This window comes from Corylus avellana, chromosome 7 (assembly GCF_965113065.1).
Source record: "Corylus avellana chromosome 7, dhCorAvel1.hap1.2, whole genome shotgun sequence".
In the NCBI taxonomy this organism is placed as follows: domain Eukaryota; kingdom Viridiplantae; phylum Streptophyta; class Magnoliopsida; order Fagales; family Betulaceae; genus Corylus; species Corylus avellana.
In genome coordinates, this window is record NC_142496.1 from 22822428 (window position 1) to 22843973 (window position 21546).

General features: G+C 37.3%; 4 protein-coding genes, 1 long non-coding RNA gene and 1 pseudogene across 6 annotated transcripts; 4 read left to right on the plus strand and 2 right to left on the minus strand.

The window, feature by feature from the left end:
• The first annotated feature begins 1299 nt into the window (after window positions 1-1299).
• On the plus strand, window positions 1300-3600 carry LOC132184669 (putative receptor-like protein kinase At1g11050). Its single transcript, XM_088518309.1, has 2 exons — window positions 1300-1759; window positions 2074-3600. The coding sequence occupies exons 1-2, from the start codon at window positions 1300-1302 to the stop codon at window positions 3411-3413; spliced, it is 1800 nt and encodes a 599-aa protein (XP_088374435.1). The 3' UTR covers window positions 3414-3600.
• Window positions 3601-5915: 2315 nt separating this feature from the next.
• On the plus strand, window positions 5916-8763 carry LOC132184668 (pentatricopeptide repeat-containing protein At1g77360, mitochondrial). Its single transcript, XM_059598387.2, has 3 exons — window positions 5916-5978; window positions 6791-8345; window positions 8510-8763. The coding sequence occupies exon 2, from the start codon at window positions 6831-6833 to the stop codon at window positions 8271-8273; it is 1443 nt and encodes a 480-aa protein (XP_059454370.2). The 5' UTR covers window positions 5916-5978; window positions 6791-6830; the 3' UTR covers window positions 8274-8345; window positions 8510-8763.
• A 1025-nt stretch (window positions 8764-9788) lies between these two features.
• On the minus strand, window positions 9789-10595 carry LOC148584683 (uncharacterized). The gene is made up of 2 exons (XR_015912915.1): window positions 10524-10595; window positions 9789-10042 (listed from the first exon to the last, which is right to left on the minus strand). It is a non-coding gene; the product is annotated as an uncharacterized LOC148584683 (long non-coding RNA).
• A 1541-nt stretch (window positions 10596-12136) lies between these two features.
• On the plus strand, window positions 12137-14348 carry LOC132184982 (putative receptor-like protein kinase At1g11050). The gene is made up of 2 exons (XM_059598789.2): window positions 12137-12610; window positions 12874-14348. The coding sequence occupies exons 1-2, from the start codon at window positions 12160-12162 to the stop codon at window positions 14196-14198; spliced, it is 1776 nt and encodes a 591-aa protein (XP_059454772.2). The 5' UTR covers window positions 12137-12159; the 3' UTR covers window positions 14199-14348.
• Window positions 14349-14742: 394 nt separating this feature from the next.
• Window positions 14743-16849, plus strand: LOC132184964 (pentatricopeptide repeat-containing protein At1g77360, mitochondrial pseudogene; annotated as a pseudogene). Its single transcript, XR_015912903.1, has 2 exons — window positions 14743-16446; window positions 16611-16849. The product of XR_015912903.1 is annotated as a pentatricopeptide repeat-containing protein At1g77360, mitochondrial pseudogene (transcript).
• A 1029-nt stretch (window positions 16850-17878) lies between these two features.
• Window positions 17879-21541, minus strand: LOC132183860 (keratinocyte-associated-like protein). Its single transcript, XM_059597317.2, has 5 exons — window positions 21433-21541; window positions 20856-21014; window positions 19989-20040; window positions 18826-18892; window positions 17879-18179 (listed from the first exon to the last, which is right to left on the minus strand). Exons 2-5 carry the CDS (start codon window positions 21009-21011, stop codon window positions 18089-18091), a joined length of 366 nt encoding a protein of 121 aa, XP_059453300.1. The 5' UTR covers window positions 21012-21014; window positions 21433-21541; the 3' UTR covers window positions 17879-18088.
• Between the last annotated feature and the right edge of the window lie 5 nt (window positions 21542-21546).

Sequence of the window (21546 nt, forward strand, 5' to 3'; positions counted from 1 at the left end):
AGTTTGTTTGGGATTGCGTTTAAGAAATAGAGATTTTAAGTCTAAAAGAGATTTTGAGCAAAAGTTACATTTTCAAGCTTTTGCCAAAAGTGCATTTTTTTTTTGGCTATTTTTAGACTTTTTGAACCATTAAAAACGTTTTTAATTTTTTTACCAAATGAGTATTTTTTTTCTTCAAACGGACTTTTTAAGTGTTAAAAGCACTTTTAGACTCCTCAAACACAATCGTACACAGGCCATAAGATTAAATTGAAATGATACGAAAATGTTAGGACTAAATTTGTTTTTTTTGTTTTGTTTTTGGTAAAGTTTACTTAATCTTCTCAAACTACCACCTCAATGACAATCTACCCCCCAAACTATCAATTGCGATAATTTACCCTCCAAACTACCAAAACAATGATAATGTACCCCCAAATACTAGCAAAATGATGAAATTGCAAAATGATGAAATTGCCCCTATAAAATTTTAAATAAGACAAAAATACCCTTATAATTTTGAAAAAAAAAAAATTAAATTTTAGTATTTTTGTTTCTATTTTAGTAAGGGTAATTTTGTCATTTTGTTAAAATTAGGGGTACATTATCATTGTTTTGACAGTTTGGGTAGTAAATTGTATTATTTGGGGGGCAGATTGTAATTGAAGTGATAGTTTAAGAGGGTTAAGTAGACTTTACCCTTTTGTTTTTGGAAACAGGTGGCAGGATATAACTCATTAAAAAGCTTTCAATTTTTATTTTTATTTTTTTGCTTGATTTTCACGGATCACCGTAAACTATTTGAATCTCTAATTGGAAAATTCAATCTTTCTTAGCCAATTTTTAAACGCTTTCGTCTTTTCTTGACACGAACGTGGTCCTAAACAGAGGTCAAATTGAACAAGTAACCAAAAATAATTTTTCTCTCAAAAATCAAAATGTTTCTTTTTAACTTTTGTAGAGACACATTTTCTTTATAAAATAAAAAAGACAATATTTTGTTCAAAGGTTTTTTACCATATAGAAAACAAGAAACTGATGAAAATATACTAAATTATTAACGGTAACATATCATATTTTTAATAGATGAGCGTTTCCATGCATAAAAATAAGCAAAATTAAGCAATTTAAAAATCTACTATTTTTTTTTTATAAAATCATAAGGATCCTATTCCCATATATATATATATATATATATATATACACATTTAGTTTACCACAAACCTTTTTGACTTCCAGCCAGCCGACATTGTTGATAGTTTTAATCAAAACCACACATTTAATGTTACATGTTTTTGAATCACACCAAGACAAGAAAACATGGGGATGTCCTCCTCCTCATCTTTCCTTCTCTTCTTCTTCTTCTTCTTCTTCTTCTTCATCATTTTATCAATTGATTCAGCTGCTCCATCGTGCCCCATAGATCTCAGCTATGTGGAAACATTCCCATGGGACACTTCATCCTGCCTGGACCCCAACGGGAAACACTGCTGCCAGACCCTTCTCAGCCTCATCGGCATCGGGCTTGCGCAACACCTCAAAGAAACCTCCATGTTCCAACTCCCAGACGAAGCTTCTTCCTCTTCTTGCCTCTCCGATCTCCAATCCAAGCTCGCCGCCTTGTCGATCCAGCCCTCTGTCGTCCCTCGCTGCTTCCAAAACTCAACCCAGTTCGTCGCTAATCGTTCTAGATGTGCTGGAATCATAACAACCCAAGATTGGAATGAAAAGATGCTTTCAATGACTTCATTGGAAGAATTCTGCAAGGGAGACTTAACCAGTGAGCCCATTTAAATATAATGCAGGGTTATTTAGCCGTTAATTTTTAACTGCAATACTTAAAAATATCGAAATATTCTTAATTTTCTTTACTTTTAAATTAACTGCAATTGAGTGATTTTCTTTACTTTTAAATTTAACTGCAATTAAAAGTTCAGGAGAGGTTTTGAACATTACATGATAATTCAGAAGTCTAAACCGGGACTGAGTTTGAATTTCAGAACTTCTGAATTTAATCATTAAACAATTGATGCATAGATTGAACTCAAAATTCTTGATTAAAAGGTTTAATCATTTAATTTATATTTCTGACAGGTTTAATTCGTTGTAGCTCCTGCCTTGAAGCTGGCATGATGGTGGATTCCCAGCTGACCAGTTTAGACCCGAATGGCACAAAATGCTTCTACTTCACAGTCTTATACGCTGCAGGAATTGTTAACGAGTACGGCCCGAAGAACGCCAGCACTGCTTCCTGCATTCTAGGCTTGCCATTGTCAGCCTCAGCGACGACAGACAAGTCATCGAACCATTTGAGCAGGAACATGATTATTGGATTGTCGGGTGCTCTTGTCGGCGTTCTGCTTGCTGTCGGAGTGATCATCCTGTACAGAAAACGGCGCAAGAAAGATATGCAACAGGCTTTGCATGAAGAATATGTGAGCAGTTTCAGAGCCAGCGTATTACCCAACACGGGCGCAAAATGGTTTCACGTGTCGGAGCTGGAGCGAGCCACGAACAGGTTTTGTCAGAGGAATTTGATCGGTCAAGGCGCACATGGGGTTGTTTACAGAGGAGCTCTTGCGGATGGAACTTTGGTTGCCGTGAAACAACTTCTTGATTTGGATTCCGAAGGGGACGAAGACTTTTGCAATGAGGTTGAGATCATTAGCAAAATTAGACACAGAAATCTTCTCTCCCTGCGAGGCTGCTGCGTTACGAGCGACAATCTGGAAGGAAAGAGGAGGTTTTTGGTCTACGATTTCATGTCGAACGGCAGCCTTGGTGATCAATTGTATGAACAGAGCAGAAAGCAATTGATGACATGGCCTCAGCGCAAGAGCATAATTCTTGATGTCGCCAAAGGGCTCGCTTACTTGCATTATGGAATAAAACCGGCGATTTATCACCGAGACATAAAGGCCAACAACATACTTCTTGACTCGGAAATGAAGGCCAGAGTGGCGGATTTCGGCCTGGCCAAGCAAAGCAACGAAGGCGAGTCTCATCTCACCACCAGGGTTGCCGGCACGCATGGTTACTTGGCGCCAGAGTATGCTCTGTACGGGCAACTAACAGAGAAGAGCGATGTTTACAGCTTTGGGGTTGTGATTCTGGAGATTATGAGTGGGAGGAAAGTGCTGGACACATCAAATTCTGCAGTGCTGTTGATCACGGACTGGGCTTGGATGCTTGCAAAATCAGGAAAAGTGGAAGAAATATTCGATGAGGGGATAAGAAAAGAAGGGCCAAAACCTGTGATGGAGAGGTTTGTTCTCGTGGGGATGCTTTGTGCTCATGTTATGGTGGCTTTTAGGCCCACCATTGATGTGGCGCTTAAGATGTTGGAGGGTGACATTGAGATTCCTAGATTACCAGACAGGCCAATACCGCTTAGTCACGAGTCATTTAGATCTTCTCTGCACTGGAGTTGTTGAGCTGCCCAGTACGAATACAGTGTAGGCGGGAAAACCCAGATCTTCAAAGGTACATGGCTATTAATTTAGTTATCCAATTTTATAGAATTAATTCAACTCTGAAATCACACTGAATGTAATGTTAGATAGAAGATGATCATATTTGTAACCATCAAAATGTGCATAGGTTTCTTGTTGGTAAATGTTACCTCAGTGAATTTTTTGTTCTTAACAAAAGCTTTTCCTTTACCCACTCTTAAAAGGATAAACTCCGAATCCGGGAATAAAACATAACTAAAGAATACGTGACTTTTATTCTCAGTTTGCAAGCCCATTCGGACGGACTAGCGAACAGACGTCTCTGGAATATCTCGTTTGCTAGCATGTTTGAATGGCCTAGCGAACAGATACTACTGTAACTCCGCTAGAATGCTCCGTTTGCAATCCCATTTGAATGGGCTAGCAAACGGAGGCTTCTATGACTATTTCTTAATAACTCATTTGACCTGGTAAGCATTGGAATTAACAATCCCACGTCACAGGAAGCTTGCTCCAATCCGATGAAATTCAAGACACAACCTCTTTAGTAAAGATGGTCAAGCAATCAATTTGCCACCAAATGAAGATATTTAACAAAGAAAAAGCAGAAGAAATTAAGAATGCTACTAGAAAGTTCGTTATAAAGTACTCCTTACGAGTTCATGTAAAATGTGCAAGATAAGTAGGCCTGGGTATCGGTCAAAACGGTCCGGTTAAGGACCTTATCGGTTATTAACCGATAATTTTTGGTTAAACGGTTTATTAACCGATACCGAACCAATAAGAATTTTAACCGATAATTTCGGTTAAAACGGTACACGGTTAAACGGTCTGGTTAAACCGGTTAATCGATTTAACCGATAGCTTTATATTGATTTATTTTGTTGGGTCAAAAACAAAAAATGAGTTTTTTTGACTTTTGAGAGCCCAAATACTTTTTGTTTGGCTAAAATAATTTATTAAAAATGAGTTGTTTTAGGGACCAAATACTTTTTGTTAGGACCCAAATATTTGTTTTTTGAGCTAAAAATTGAAGCTTTTTTATATTGATCCACTTCAACTTTTTTTTTTTTTTTTTTTTTTTTTTTTTTTTTTTATATTATAAAATACATTTTTCCAAAGCAAATGGACTAATTAACACAATGAATGCTAATTAGACTAGCAAAACTAGTTAATGAAAAATGCTTTTACCAAAGACAAAGAAATCTCATCAAATGCCATCACTTAAAAAAAAAACATCAAACCTACCCAAACCCAAATTAAAATAAAATTCATTAATGAATAATAAACAAAGTATTAACTAATTAAAGTCACTTAGCAAAAGGAAAATAAGTCATGGGCAACACCATATTAAAAAAAAAAAAAAAAAAAAAAAATCCGGTTTCTTATCGGTTAACCGGTTAACCGATAAGAACCGCTTAACCGGACCGGACCGGACCGGACCGAATTCCGGTATACTTTTTTTAACCGATAAGGATATCGGCATATCGGCTACGGTTTATATCGGTTCGGTCGAAGCCGGTAGACGGCCGGTTAAACGGTAACGGTTAATTTGCCCACCCTTAAAGATAAGTAGTTGGATATTTATAAGTCAGATAAGTTAAACGGGTTGATAAAAACATGTTTTGGTTTTTATAATTTATTCACCTAGTCCCAGTCAAAGCCAATGCATCCTCTTCACGGCCAGCCGACCTTATTGACCAACCTTTTGCCTTGTCGCTTGTGAGGACAAGCTATTTCATAGTTTAAGGTTAGTGATGCTATTTAACATAATGTTATTCTATTTATGTATAATTTGGTGATGTAATTGTGAAAAGTAATTTTTGGATTAGCATTCGTAAGAACACAAAAAAAAAAAAAAAAAAGGAAAAACTTCACTCCCAGTATAAGCGGTTTTATAATCATAATTTTGGAGTTTAAAATTTTACAATGTCAATATCTCATGTTTTAACTCCTATATATATAGGAGTTAAAACATGATTTAATAAAATTCTGATGACCCATGATTTAATAAAATGTCTTCCTGTTTTAACTCCTAATTTTTAAACTTTAAAGTTATGATTGCAAAACTATTTATACTTCAAGGAGTGCAAGTGAATGACATTTCTCCGTCTTAGCATTACCCCAAGATTTAATATTGATGTATTTATCGGTGTAAATAATTTCACTCCATTTAATATTTTTAAATAATGTGCCAACATATTTATCACATTGTATCATTTACACCGTTAAATACAATCTTAGATCTCGATTATAAAATGATATCTCTCCGTCTCATAAAATGATGAGGGCTTGTGGGCCTGTGGCTGCAACCTGTGAATTGCTTAGAACAAGAAAAGAAAAGCAGGCCTGGTTTCTTGGGCTTGATTTGGGCTTTCTTCAAACTAAACTCGGACCCCGATCCAAACAATTTGGAAAGCTTGGGCCGACACCTGCAGATTTGCAACTTGTAGAGAAGGATGCGATTATTTGATGACCGCAGGTCCGCAACGTCTCTCTGGAAGTCCACCACATCTCTGAGCTCCACCGAAGGTCCGAAGCTAATCGGTAATTCCACTGCTTTCTTTTGAAACTTGGTATTATCGGATCAGCGGGTCAGCAAATGTTCAATTTATTCTTCGTCATTTGTAGTATGTCTCCAAGCTTTACCAGCTTGGAATAATTGCATATGGGCTTTATTTTGTACGCATACGAGTGTGGTAGACCAGGTGTTTGATGAAATTTCTCTTTGTCACTGAAATGCGTCTCAGTAACACCAGCGCATCTTCAATCTCATAGACGTCCAATTCAAACGATGGGATTGCGCATTCTGGGTCATTACCCTGTATCCCATCCCATTGGGAATCAAGTTTACAAGAAATGAAAAGGGTAGCTTTGATTTCCATTGAACACTTTCTGTTTTTGTTGTTCTGTTGATTTTATGAAAATCACAATGAAGCACGGTTGCCTCTTTTGTCAGAATTTTGTTTGGTTTATGAATTTTCAGAATAACTTTCTTGCCTCTTTTAAAGGTCCAGAATATAATGCTAAGAAGTAGCTTTCATATTTCCTAAGTATACCTTGTTCTTTATTCAGTTCGATAATGATAGAGTGCAATTGCCTCTTCAGAGTTTAAATGAACCCTATCCGTCTGTAGAGTAGTCAATATATTAATTTGTAATAACTAATGTTGTCAGTCTTTTTTCTACAAATACGCTGCGATATCAAATATCAATGTGTCAGTTTGTAATGACTAATGTTAAGATATTTCCACACTCCCCTTGTGGTGCAGATGATCAGGAAGAAACCGCCCAAGAGGGTGAGGGTAATTTTCTTTGAATATTCAACCATGATATTAATGTCACTCATTTTATTTTCAGTGCTTCAGGTGAACTGTGATTCTCAGTTCTGTTCGACAATATGATTAAAATTTGCAACTGCCGCAAGAATCTATTTTTGAAAGGGATGATGTTAGGTAGAATGTTCAGTTCAAGTGAACTAACAAGAGAGGTTTCAGATCCAATGAAAAGAATTTGTGAAACTATGATGTCTTGCCCGGCATTAGCTCTTGATACTGCACTTAATCAAAGTGGAATTAGAGTTTCTCCAGATATAGTTGAGGATGTCCTCAAGAGATTCGAGAATGCTGGTATGTTGGCATATCGGTTCTTTGAATGGGCTGAGAGACAACGAAATTATGTGCACAGTGTCAGGGCTTACCACACCATGATCCAGTCTCTGGCCAAGATAAGGCAGTATCAGATCATGTGGGATCTTGTGAATTCTATGAGGAACAAGAGCATGCTAAATGTTGAGACATTTTGCATTATAATGAGAAAGTATGCCTCCGCTCAGAAGGTGGAGGAGGTAGTTTACACATTCAATGTCATGGAGAAATATGATATCCCCCCAAATCTTGCAGCATTCAATGGCCTTCTAAGTGCCTTGTGCAAGTCCAAGAATGTGAGGAAGGCTCAGGAGATCTTTGACAGTATGAAAGATCGATTTGTTCCTGACTCAAAGACTTACAGTATATTGCTTGAGGGGTGGGGAAGGTCTCCAAATCTGCCCAAGGCAAGGGAGATTTTCCAGGAAATGGTTGACATGGGTTGCGACCCTGATATAGTGACCTTTGGCATCATGGTTGACGTTCTTTGCAAGGCAGGAAGAGTTGATGAAGCCATTGAAATAGTTAAGAAGATGGATACTGGGACTTGCAAGCCAACATCTTTCATTTATAGTGTTTTGGTTCATACATATGGGATAGAAAACCGGATTGAAGATGCTGTAGGTATGTTCTTAGAGATGAAAAGACATGGAATTCAGCCTGATGTGGCAGCGTACAATTCCTTGATTAGTGCTTTCTGTAAAGTAAACAAGTTAAAGAATGTGTATAGGGTCTTAAATGATATGAAATGCAAGGGAGTTACTCCCAATTCAAGGACTTTCAACATTATTATACGTAGTTTGATAGTCCGCGGAGAGGCTGATGAGGCATCTAGAATCTTTCGCCGGATGATCAAGGTATGTGAACCAGATGCAGACACATATACAATGATGATAAAGCTGTCTTGTGAAAGCGATGAGCTGGATATGGCTCTTAAAGTGTGGAAGTACATGAAGTTGAAGCGATTTGTCCCAAGCATGCATACATTTTCGGTTCTTATAAATGGATTGTGCAAGAAGGGGGATGTTACTAAGGCTTGTGTGTTATTGGAAGAGATGATAGAGAAGGGAATCCGACCAGCAGGTGGGACATTTGGAAGGTTGAGACAATTGCTTATAAAGGAAGGAAGAGAAGATGTACTCAAATTTCTTCAGGAGAAAATGAACCTTCTGGTCAAGGAGCCTTTATGTGATTGAGAAGCGATGGCTAGCAACATATTAAAACAAGAGCTGCTTATATTGTTGATCCAGCGTGCAAGTGGTTTGCAGGTCTGTGCTCTTCCCTCCTTCACTCTGGATTTTTTTACCATTTGATTGGTTTGCCTAGTTTAATGCTTTTCATTCAAAACCGGATTTAAAATTCGTTTTTGAGCAATCAATATGTTTTGACTAATGAAATCATCCTTACTGACAATTGATTCTTCTTCTAGCAGATCATTGTTGATGGCACCATATAGGACATTACAGAGTATGTAAATGATCAGGAAGTTATACATTTGATGAGGTGACTTGACGAAAGATAACGAAGTGGGAAAGAGTAAAAATGATTTCAAAGTTTCAAGACTAGAAGGAAAAAAGTGACCGGTAACTCGCACAAACTCGGAATGTGTTTGTATGAACCATGTAGATTTGTCTTTCAAGTATTATTAACCATATGTGATCAAACAAATGTAATTGGTTTTTCATATTTGCCGCCTACATTGCCAATTGATATTAGGTGCCTAATCTCCATACGAATGAGGGGGGAACTGTCGTTAAACAAGGAACGTGTTAATATGAGGAAAATGAACTTATAGCAATGAGGCAAATCGCACATAAATATTTGTACTATATTTTTGGGATTGTGTTTGAAAAATGGAGCTTTTAAGTCAAAAAAACGTCTTTTTGGCATAAGCTTCATTTTTAAGCTTTTGTCAAAAGTGCATTTTGGTAATTTTAAAGTTTTTTGGACTATTAAAAATGTTTTTTTTTTTAATCAAACAGGTACTTTTTTCTTCAAATGAATTTTTCGAGTGTTAAACACATTTTTAGGCCTTTCATAGACACACCCAAACAAGCCCTAAGGCGTAAACACCAAAACATCCATTGCTGCCTAGGTCTACCCTGGTAGAGCCGAAGCCAGAGCATAGCATCCAGAATAAGTGCCAACATGCCGTCAATGAAAGGCTAAACTACCTCCCTAACCAGTGCCAAACCCACCAAACGTTTATGGACATTTCTTCTCTGCAAATGCTAGTTGTTGGTTTCTAGGCTTGATGTTGTTACCACTGATTTATGTTGGTTACTCTTTGATTTTTTTATTTTCATAATGAAATATAAGTATGCGAATTTCTAGTTCATGATCATATATTAATACTAGTATGAAAAAGCACATTTAATACTAACAAAGCATTATCATGTTTTCTTAGGGAGAAAAGTTAAGAGTACTAACTTTTTTACTAACAAATGAATACTAACATTATGTGAAGCTTATTTATTGGTGATGATCAAAACAATTAATAAAGAAAAATGCTACGAATACCAATAAATAAACTTCACATCATGGTAGTATCCATTTGTTAGTAAAAAAATTAGTACCCCTAACATTTCTCTTTCTCGTGTATACGTCCTGATTAAAAGCAGAAGAATAACCCTTCTTGAGTACAAGTTCTCACAATGCTACCAAACGACAACCTTGTAGTAAGACTGATAAGAGTTTTGTCCAATAATGTATAGGCACCTATGGGCGAAAATGGCCATTGTTGTCAAATACCTGATACATCTTAAATGATACTCTTCCGTCTTCTTAGGTAAAATGTCCATATAATACTTAAAAACAATGAGAAACAGCTAAAAAAATTCAAAACGGCAGATCATCATAAACTTATTTCCAATCTCAGATCCTTTTTGATTTTGATTCACTTTTGGTGAGCACCATCCCAGAAAGCTTGTTGACCTCATACAGAAATCCAGCTGAGAACAAGAAACTGCACCGGAATATGAGAACATAAAAAATGTCGTCAATATGAAATTCTCAAGATATTTGAAACAGAATTGCAATCTATAATATTGATTGGGCAGAAAATTATCACTTTCCTATTGTTGAAATTCGTCTTAATCTGCCAGTCTAAACATTTCTAGATATCCATTGCAACTGTTCTAAATTCAATTCAATGAGGATCCTAGGATCTACAAGTATCTGTATTATCTCTAAAGCTAAGGCATCCAAAATGAGCCTTTCTTTTTTCTTTTCACAGACCAGCAAGACAAAATGAATCTTTCTTTTCCCTGGCAGAGCCAAGGGTTGGGGGAATTGCCCACCCTGGCTCCTCAAAAAAATATATTTTAGATGAATAAAAATGAATCTTTCTAGTGTTGAGAATGCTTTCAAATATATTCCCTGATGTATACATTCATATGAATATCCCAGGAAAAAGTAGTGAACCCTATTTCATAATTATTGCATACCATGTTGTGATACAAACTCGATGGACTGTGCTAGCAGCAATCAGAGCAACTGCTTCTTCTATTATGACTGCAAAAGAGAGGTAAACAGAATTGCTTCAGTTATTATTGTAAGAATGATACAGCAACTTATCAGAAGCCTGCAAGTAATGATTGTTGGCACACAGTGACACTTAAAAAGGAAGCCTAGAGTTCCAATTTGCTGTTGAATCTTCACGTGATTATTAAAATTGTTAAAAGCCCAAGGTGCTACAAGTTTCAGAAGCTATTAAGAAGAAAAAACAGCACTTGGGATGATGCTTAGGAAAAAAAAAACAGCAGTTTGGATGATGGAGTCCCTAACTTTTCATGTTCATTTTCGGTGGACCTCTGGCTGCCTTTGAATGTAATTGTGAAATCCATATTAGTAAGGAGAGCATTAATTACAAAATTAATTTCGAAAAGGCAATGCGAAATTGATTATCGGCCTTTGGAATTTTTGGACAAAATTTCATCAAGTAAAGATCCTCTATTTGGTTTTCCCTTTCTTTCAAATGGGCGAAACTTGAAATATATATATATATATATATATATATATATATATATATATATAATTCAATCTTATTAGAAAGCGCAAAGGAACACAATTCAAGTACACGGTGAGTATAGAAGAACGACACCCAATTAGGGAGAAGAAGAAAATATAAACTAACTTGTATATATGCTTGATGATGTTAAATATCAAGGCCTTCCATGCTTCGAAAAATCTCTATAGTCTATGTATATGTATTGTAATGAATCTGTAGTATAAATGCAATTCAACCCAATCTATATCATTCAGATGGACTTCAACACATAATGTCTCATTAAGCAAACAATATATGAAGCTAAAGCACACTCACCAGCACCACACCCAGTCCTCATGCCACATGTTTCCTGGAAATTTCCAATGAACTGCAAGATTAGAATCAATCAATTTAAATTGATTTGTTCAATCAATTGTATGAGTTCATACATTAGAAATGACTACATCATATGCGAGCTCAGCTTTTGATTTGTTCAAAGAAGTGCATGCATGATCAAGCACGTACATCTACATCACAACATGTATGGTTATGCATGCTTTTGAATAAAGCAGTTGCCAATTTCTTCTAGAGCATAAAGAAATAATGAACAATTAAGCATGCACGCATACATGTACAAAGAAGTGCATGCATGATGAAGCACGTACATCTTCATAACATGTATAGTTATGGATGCACGTATGCATGCATGTACTTATCTATAGTGCTGCGATGATTACTTCATTTGCAACATATATATATATATATATATATATATATATATATATACACTAAGTTCTCAACGATAAATAAGAAGCTGATGAAAATATATTAAATTCTCAACGGTAACATATCACATTTTTAATAGATGAGCGTTTTCATACATAAAAATAAGCAAAATTACATAATTTATTTATTTATTGATTTTTTAAATCGCAAGGGATCTTAATCCCCATATATATATATATATACCTTTAGTTTATAGTACTGGAGTTTGACCCACAAACCTTTTTGACTTCAGCCGCCATTAAATAGTTTAATGTTCAAAGTCACATTTAGTGGTTGAATGTTTTTGAATCACACCAAGTCAAGAGAACATGGGGATGTCCTCCTCCTCCTCTTTCCTTCTCTTGTTCTTCTTGTTCTTCATCATTTTATCAATTGATTCAGCTGCTCCATCGTGCCCCATAGATCTCAGCTATGTGGAAACATTCCCATGGGACACTTCATCCTGCCTGGACCCCAACGGGAAATACTGCTGCCAGACCCTTCTCAGCCTCATCGACATGGGGCTTGCTCAACACCTCAAAGAAACCTCCATGTTCCAACTCCCAGACGCAGCTTCTTCATCTTCTTGCCTCGCCGATCTCCAAACCAAGCTCGCCGCCTTGTCGATCCAGCCCTCTGTCGTCCCTCGCTGCTTCCAAAACTCAACCCAGTTCGTCGCTAACCGTTCTAGTTGTGCTGGAATCATAACAGCCCAAGATTGGAATCAAAAGATCGGTTCAATGACTCCATTGGAAGATTTCTGCAAGGGAGAGTTAACCGGTGAGCCCATTTACATATAATGCAGGGTTTGTTAACTTTTAACTGGAATTTATAAAAAAAATAGGGGTATTAATGTCATTGTCTTATTTTTAACGTCTTAAATTTGACAAAATGATTCAAATTAACAGAAATTGAAAATTCGGTGTCCAAATTAAAAGAATTTGAATATTAGAAAGTCTTCTCAAATCGCATGATAATTCAGAATCTAAACAGAGAAGAACTCAAAATTTTTGATTAAAAAGTTTAATTTATATTTCTGACAGGTTTCATTCGGTGTAGCTCCTGCTTGGAAGCTCGCGTGAAGGTGGCTTCCCAGCTGACCAGTTTAGACCGGAACGGCACAAAATGCTTCTACTTCACAATCTTATACGCTGCAGGAATTGTTAACGAGTACGGCCCGAAGAACGCCAGCACTGCTTCCTGCGTTCTAGGCTTGCCATTGTCAGCCTCAGCGACAGACAAGTCATCGAACCATTTGAGCAGGAACATGATTATTGGATTGTCGGGTTCTCTTGTCGGCGTTCTGCTTGCTGTCGGAGTGATCATCCTGTATAGAAAACGGCGCAAGAAAGAAATGCAACAGGCTTTGCATGAAGAATATGTGAGCAATTTCAGAGCCAGCGTATTACCCAACACGGGCGCAAAATGGTTTCACGTGTCGGAGCTGGAGCGAGCCACGAACAGGTTTTGTCAGAGGAATTTGATCGGTCAAGGCGCACATGGGGTTGTTTACAGAGGAACTCTTGCAGATGGGAATTTGGTTGCGGTGAAACAACTTCTTGATTTGGATTCCAAAGGGGACGAAGATTTTTGCAATGAGATTGAGATCATTAGCAAAATAAGACACAGAAGCCTTCTCTCCCTACGAGGCTGCTGCGTTACGAGCGACAATCTGAAAGGAAAGAGGAGGTTTTTGGTCTACAATTTCATGTCAAACGGCAGCCTTGGTGATCAATTGTATGAACAGAGCAGAAAGCAATTGACATGGCCTCAGCGCAAGAACATAGTTCTTGATGTCGCCAAAGGGCTTGCTTACTTGCATTATGGAATAAAACCGGCGATTTATCACCGAGACATAAAGCCCACCAACATACTTCTTGACTCGGAAATGAAGGCCAAACTGGCAGATTTCGGCCTGGCCAAGCAAAGCAACGAAGGCGAGTCTCATCTCACCACCAGAGTTGCCGGCACGCACGGTTACTTGGCGCCAGAGTATGCTCTGTACGGGCAACTAACAGAGAAGAGCGATGTTTACAGCTTTGGGGTTGTGATTCTGGAGATTATGAGTGGGAGGAAAGTGCTGGACACATCAAATTCTGCAGTGCTGTTGATCACGGACTGGGCTTGGATGCTTGCAAAATCAGGAAAAGTGGAAGAAATATTCGATGAGGGGATAAGAAAAGAAGGGCCAAAAGCTGTGATGGAGAGGTTTGTTCTTGTGGGGATGCTTTGTGCTCATGTTATGATGGCTTTTAGGCCTACCATTGCTGTGGCGCTTAAGATGTTGGAGGGTGACATTGAGATTCCTAGATTAACAGACAGGCCATTGCCGCCTAGTCACGAGTCATTTAGATCTTCTCTGCACTAGAGTTTATGAGCTCCAGTACGATAACAGAGTAGACTGGAAAACCCAGATCTTCAAAGGTGCATGGCTATTGATATGTACTGGAAAGTCTGGAATTTAGTTTTTCCAATTTTATGGAATTAATTCAACTCTGAAATCACACCGACTGTAATGTTAGATAGAAGATGATCATATTTGTAACCATCTAAAATGTGCATAGGTTCTTGTTGATAAATGTTACCTCAGTGAATTTTTTTGTTTTTAACATGAACCCACCCGAAAAAGCGTTTTCTTTACCCGCTCTTAAAGAAAACGTGACTTTTATTCTCAGTTTGAAAGCCCATTCGGACAGACTAGCGAACGGACGTCTCTGGATCGTTTGCTAGCATGTTCAAATGGCCTAGCGAATGGATGCTACCTTGTTCTTTATTCAGTTCGATAATGATAGAGTGCAGTTGCCTCTTCAGAGTTTAAATGAACCTATCCGTCTGTAGAGTAGTCAATATATTAATTTGTAATGACTAATGTTGTCAGTCTTTTTTCTACAAATACGCTGCGATATCAAATATCAATGTGTCAGTTTGTAATGACTAATGTTAAGATATTTCCACACTCCCCTTGTGGTGCAGATGATCAGGAAGAAACCGCCCAAGAGGGTGAGGGTAATTTTCTTTGAATATTCAACCATGATATTAATGTCACTCATTTTATTTTCAGTGCTTCAGGTGAACTGTGATTCTCAGTTCTGTTCGACAATATGATTAAAATTTGCAACTGCCGCAAGAATCTATTTTTGAGAGGGATGATGTTAGGTAGAATGTTCAGTTCAAGTGAACTAACAAGAGAGGTTTCAGATCCAATGAAAAGAATTTGTGAAACTATGATGTCTTGCCCGGCATTAGCTCTTGATACTGCACTTAATCAAAGTGGAATTAGAGTTTCTCCAGATATAGTTGAGGATGTCCTCAAGAGATTCGAGAATGCTGGTATGTTGGCATATCGGTTCTTTGAATGGGCTGAGAGACAACGAAATTATGTGCACAGTGTCAGGGCTTACCACACCATGATCCAGTCCCTGGCCAAGATAAGGCAGTATCAGATCATGTGGGATCTTGTGAATTCTATGAGGAACAAGAGCATGCTAAATGTTGAGACATTTTGCATTATAATGAGAAAGTATGCCTCCGCTCAGAAGGTGGAGGAGGTAGTTTACACATTCAATGTCATGGAGAAATATGATATCCCCCCAAATCTTGCAGCATTCAATGGCCTTCTAAGTGCCTTGTGCAAGTCCAAGAATGTGAGGAAGGCTCAGGAGATCTTTGACAGTATGAAAGATCGATTTGTTCCTGACTCAAAGACTTACAGTATATTGCTTGAGGGGTGGGGAAGGTCTCCAAATCTGCCCAAGGCAAGGGAGATTTTCCAGGAAATGGTTGACATGGGTTGCGACCCTGATATAGTGACCTTTGGCATCATGGTTGACGTTCTTTGCAAGGCAGGAAGAGTTGATGAAGCCATTGAAATCGTTAAGAAGATGGCTACTGGGACTTGCAAGCCAACATCTTTCATTTATAGTGTTTTGGTTCATACATATGGGATAGAAAACCGGATTGAAGATGCTGTAGGTATGTTCTTAGAGATGAAAAGACATGGAATTCAGCCTGATGTGGCAGCGTACAATGCCTTGATTAGTGCTTTCTGTAAAGTAAACAAGTTAAAGAAAGTGTATAGGGTCTTAAATGATATGAAATGCAAGGGAGTTACTCCCAATTCAAGGACTTTCAACATTATTATACGTAGTTTGATAGTCCGGGGAGAGGCTGATGAGGCATCTAGAATCTTTCGCCGGATGATCAAGGTATGTGAACCAGATGCAGACACATATACAATGATGACAAAGCTGTCTTGTGAAAGCGATGAGCTGGATATGGCTCTTAAAGTGTGGAAGTACATGAAGTTGAAGCGATTTGTCCCAAGCATGCATACATTTTCGGTTCTTATAAATGGATTGTGCAAGAAGGGGGATGTTACTAAGTCTTTTGTGTTATTGGAAGGGATGACAGAGAAGGGAATCCGACCAGCAGGTGGGACATTTGGGAGGTTGAGACAATTGCTTATAAAGGAAGGAAGAGAAGATGTACTCAAATTTCTTCAGGAGAAAATGAACCTTCTGGTCAAGGAGCCTTTATGTGATTGAGAAGCCATGGCTAGCAACATATTAAAACTAGAGCTGCTTATATTGTTGATCCAGCGTGCAAGTGGTTTGCAGGTCTGTGCTCTTCCCTCCATCACTCTGGATTTTTTTAGCATTTGATTGGATTGCCTAGTTTAATGTTTTCCATTCAAAACCTGATTTAAAATTCGTTTTTGAGCAATCAATATGTTTTTACTAGTGAAATCATCCTTACTGACAATTGATTCTTCCTCTAGCAGATCATTGTTGATGGCACCATAGAGGACATTACAGAGTATGTAAATCAATTGAAAGGATCAGGAAGTTATACATTTGATGAGGTGACTTGATGAAAGATAACGAAGTGGGAAAGAGTAAAAATGATTTCCAAGTTTCCAGATTAAAAGGAAAAAAGTGACCGGTAACTCGCACAAACTCGGAATGTGTTTGTATGAACTATATAGATTTGTCTTTTAAGTATTATTAACCATATGTGATCAAACAAATGTAATTGATTTTTCATATTTGCCGCCTACATTGCCAATTGATATTAGTTGCCTAATACATATGAATGAGGGAACTGTCCTTCAACAAGGAACGTGTTAATATGAGGAAAATGAACTTGTAGCAATGAGGCAAATCGCACATAAATATTTGTACTAGATTTTTAGGATTATATTTGAAAAATAGAGCTTTTAAGTCAAAAAAACGTTTTTCGGCATAAATTTCATTTTTAAACTTTTGTCAAAAGTACGTTTTGATAATTTTAAAGTTTTTTGGATCATTAGAAGCGTTTTTTCTTTTTTTACCAAACGGATACTCTTTTCTTTTCTTTTTTCAAACAAACTTATTGAATGTTAAAACGGATTTTTAAGCCTGTCAAACACATACTCAAACAGGCCCTAAGGCGTAAACACCAAAAATCCATTGCCGCCTAAGTCTACCCTGCTAGAGCCGAAGCCAGAGCATAGCATCTAGTATTAGTGCCAATGTGCTGTCAATGCCAACAGCTAAACTACCTCCATCATCGGTGCCAAACCCACCAAAGGTTGAAACCCCACCAAACATTTATAGACATTTCTTCGCTGCAAATGCTAGTTGTTGGTTTCTAGGCTTGATGTTGTTACCACTAATTTATGTTGCTTACTCTTTGATTTTTTTTGAGAAAATTACATAGTGAAATATAAATATGCGAATTTCTAGTTCATGATCATATATTAATACTAGTCTAAAAAGGCACATTTAATACTAACAGAGCATTATCATGTTTTCTCGTGAAGAAATGCTAGAGGTACTAACCTTTTTACTAACAAATGAGTACTAACATGATGTGGAGTTTATTTATTGTTGATGATCAAAACAATCACAGAAAAATGCTACGAATATCAAGAAATAAGTTCCACATCATATTAGTATCTATTTGTCAGTAAAAAAGTTAGTATTCCTAACATTTCTCTTTCTCATGTATAAGTCCTGATTAAAAGTAGAAGAATAACCCTTCTTGAGTACAAGTTCTCACAATGCTACCAAACGGCAACCTTGTAGCAGGACTGGATAGAGTTTTGTCCAATAAATAGGCACCTATGGGCAAAAATGGCCAGTGTTGTCAAAATACCTGATACATCTTAAATGATACGCTTCCGTCTTCTTAGATAAAATGTCCATATGATACTTGAAAACCATGAGAAACAGTAAAAAAAAATCAAAATGGCAGATCATCATAAACTCATTTCCAATCTCAGATCCTTTTTGATTTTGATTCACTTTTGGTGAGCACCATCCCAGAAAGCTTGTTGACCTCATACAGAAATCCAGCTGAGAACAAGAAACTGCACGGAAATATGAGACATAAAAAATGTCGTCAATATGAAATTCTCAAGATATTTGAAACAGAATGGCAATCTATAATATTGATTGGGTAAAAAATTATCACTTTCCTATTGTTGAAATTCTACTTAATCTGCCAGTCTAAACATTTCTAGATATCCATTGCAATTGTTCTAAATTCAATTCAATGAGGATCCTAGGATCTACAATTATCTGTATTATCTCTGAAGCCAAGGCATCCAAAATGAGCCTTTCTTTTTTCTTTTCACAGACCAGCAAGACAAAATGAATCTTTCTTTTCCCTGGCAGAGCCAAGGGTGGGGGGAATTGCCCACCCTGGCTCCTCAAAAAATATATTTTACATGAATAAAAAGACATTGCCCCTTTAACTCAAAATAATGTCTCTCCCACTTAGATTAATTATTTTTCCTTTATTTAGTTGCATTCTATCAAAAATACACCTTTTTTTTTTTTTTTATAAGTAAATAAATTTCAAAAAAAGGGTAGAGAGGCAAAACCCTGATAAATACATAAATCATATCAAACGAACTAGTGTTGAGAATGCTTTCAAATATATTCCCTGATGTATACATTCATATGAATATCCCAAGAAAAAGTAGTGAACCCTATTTCATAATTAATGCATACCATGTTGTGATACAAACTCGATGGACTGTGCTAGCAGCAATCAGAGCAACTGCTTCTGCTATTATGACTGCAAAAGAGAGGTAAACAGAATTGCTTCAGTTATTATTGTAAGAATGATATAGCAACTTATCAGAAGCCTGCAAGTAATGATTGTTGGTACACAGTGACACTTAAAAAGGAAGCCTAGAGTTCCAATTTGCTGTTGAATCTTCACGTGATTATTAAAATTGTTAAAAGCCCAAGGTGCTACAAGTTTCAGAAGCTATTAAGAAGAAAAAACAGCACTTGGGATGATGCTTAGGAAGAAAAAAAACAGCACTTTGGATGATGGAGTCCCTAACTTTTCATGTTCATTTTCGGTGGACCTCTGGCTGCCTTTGAATGTAATTGTGAAATCCATATTAGTAAAGAGAGCATTAATTACAAAATTAATTTCGAAAAGGCAATGCCTGAATTGATTATTGGCCTTTGGAATTTTTGGACAAAATTTCATCAAGTAAAGATCCTCTATTTGCTTTTCCTTTCTTTCAAATGGGCTAAACTTGAAATAAATAAAAAAATTATAAGTAATTCAATCTTAAAATGGGGGTGTGGGGGGGGGGGGGGGGGGGGGGGAATGCAAATTTGACAATTAATGATATATAAAGTTCCAATACTCTACAAGTCTATACTATCACGAAGGCTCTAGTTTAGCTATAATGCAAGCGCTCACAAAAGCTAGTAGGATTCGGGGGGAAAACCCAAGTCATGCACGATGTTGTCCAAAACTGGCAGACACCCATGCCCATGTTAAGCACAAACATGGGGGGTGAGCTTGGTACTATTGGCAGATAAGCAGAGACATATGCACACACAGTCACATAAAACCAGGCTTATGGATGGTGGCTCAGATGTATACACATGAGCACTAAATGGGCATGGGCAAGCAGTGGACTTGACAGACATGGTAAATACATGCACCATGCTTGCAGACTATGATGCCCAAAGACTAGTAAAGTAAGATCCTACTTGATTAATGCCATGCGGACAAAATGTCTTTGACTGGGTAAAATATAGTGTAATGGGTAGGAAAACTGAAAAGGATCCAATCTATATCATTCAGATGGACTTCAACACATAATGTCTCATTAAGCAAACAATATATGAAGCTAAAGCACACTCACCAGCACCCCACCCAGTCCTCATGCCACATGTTTCCTGGAAATTTCCAATGAACTGCAAGAAGAGAATCAATCAATTTAAATTGATATGTTCAATCAATTGTATGAGTTCATACATTAGAAATGACTACATCATATGCGAGCTCAGCTTTTGATTTGTTCAAAGAAGTGCATGCATGATCAATCACGTACATCTACATCACAACATGTATGGTCATGCATGCTTTTGAATAAATCAGTTGCCAATTTATTCTAGAGCATAAAGAAATAATGAACAATTAAGCATGCACATATACATGTACAAAGAAGTGCATGCATGATGAAGCACGTACATCTTCATAACATGTATAGTTATGCATGCACGTATGCATGTACTTATCTATAGTGCTGCGATGATTACTTCATTTGCTTTTGTTTTTAAATATTTCATTCAAATTGTCTAACCATGGAGCAGAATCCCTCTTACCAACAGTCCCATAGAGTAACAGCTTCTATTGGTAAACATTTTTTGTCCATGGGGTCCCCCCATCCCCCTCCTTCCCCCATCTTCAGACATTGTTATTATTCATGAAAGAAAAAAGCTGAAGGTCAAAATTTCAAAAACACTGCTAACTTCACAGAGTAACTCTTAAGTAAGAAAGCATGTACAAGATGCTCCAAATTAGTGTTAGATTAGTGGGGAGGTGCTGTGCACTAATCTGTCAGACTTAGCATAGTTGTGCACGTTAATTTGTAATTTCCTTCTCACCCCAATCCACTAATTAGTTAATTTTGACACTGATTTTGAAAGTAGAATGGACATTGCAAATTAAAATTGAATTAAATTGTTGATTGCAAAAATTTATAGTTTAGAGGAGCTCTAGAACTCACAGTCAGCAGCACAAGAAATACAAGAGAACTGGTGAACCCCCCGAGTATGGTAAACAGCTCAGACGACGCTAACTTCCCTCTGTAAACTTCTTGAAGTGAGAGAATGACCATGAATAGAAGGAAAGAATAGAGCATGGAACTCCCTGCCCCTGCCATGGACTTCCAAGTAGCAAAGACAATTAAGAAGAACAATCAGCAATATTATTCAATAAACATAACAACGATGACAGCCAACTCTCAAATCCACAAGCCCATAAACAACCCTACAAACAGAAAAAGCAAATCATTTCCTCGTCCGAACGTCAAATAAAATGTACGCATATCTTCACATTTAAAAAGAGCAAACGAACCCAAATTCTTTCTCATATGCATTGACAAAGGCACCCGATTGAGAAAACCCTATCTAGCTGTTTGATTGCAAGAGTTTTTCTTTTTTTTTGGTTCTCTTTTCTCGGGGCCTGAAGCAGTAAGAGATCTGAGATTGGACAAACTTGTTTTAATTTTTTTTTTTCTAATCCTAATGAATAGATTTTCGCGGCAACCAAACAGAGTGTTAAGAGAGTGCGAGAGATCATACCTCAGACCCGTAGCTTTTCCCGTAGAATTTAGATCCCCTTCTCTACTCTTCTCCTCAAGGGACAAGGTCAAGTCTTCGTTCCAGTGAAATCACTGAAATGCCTACACATTACAA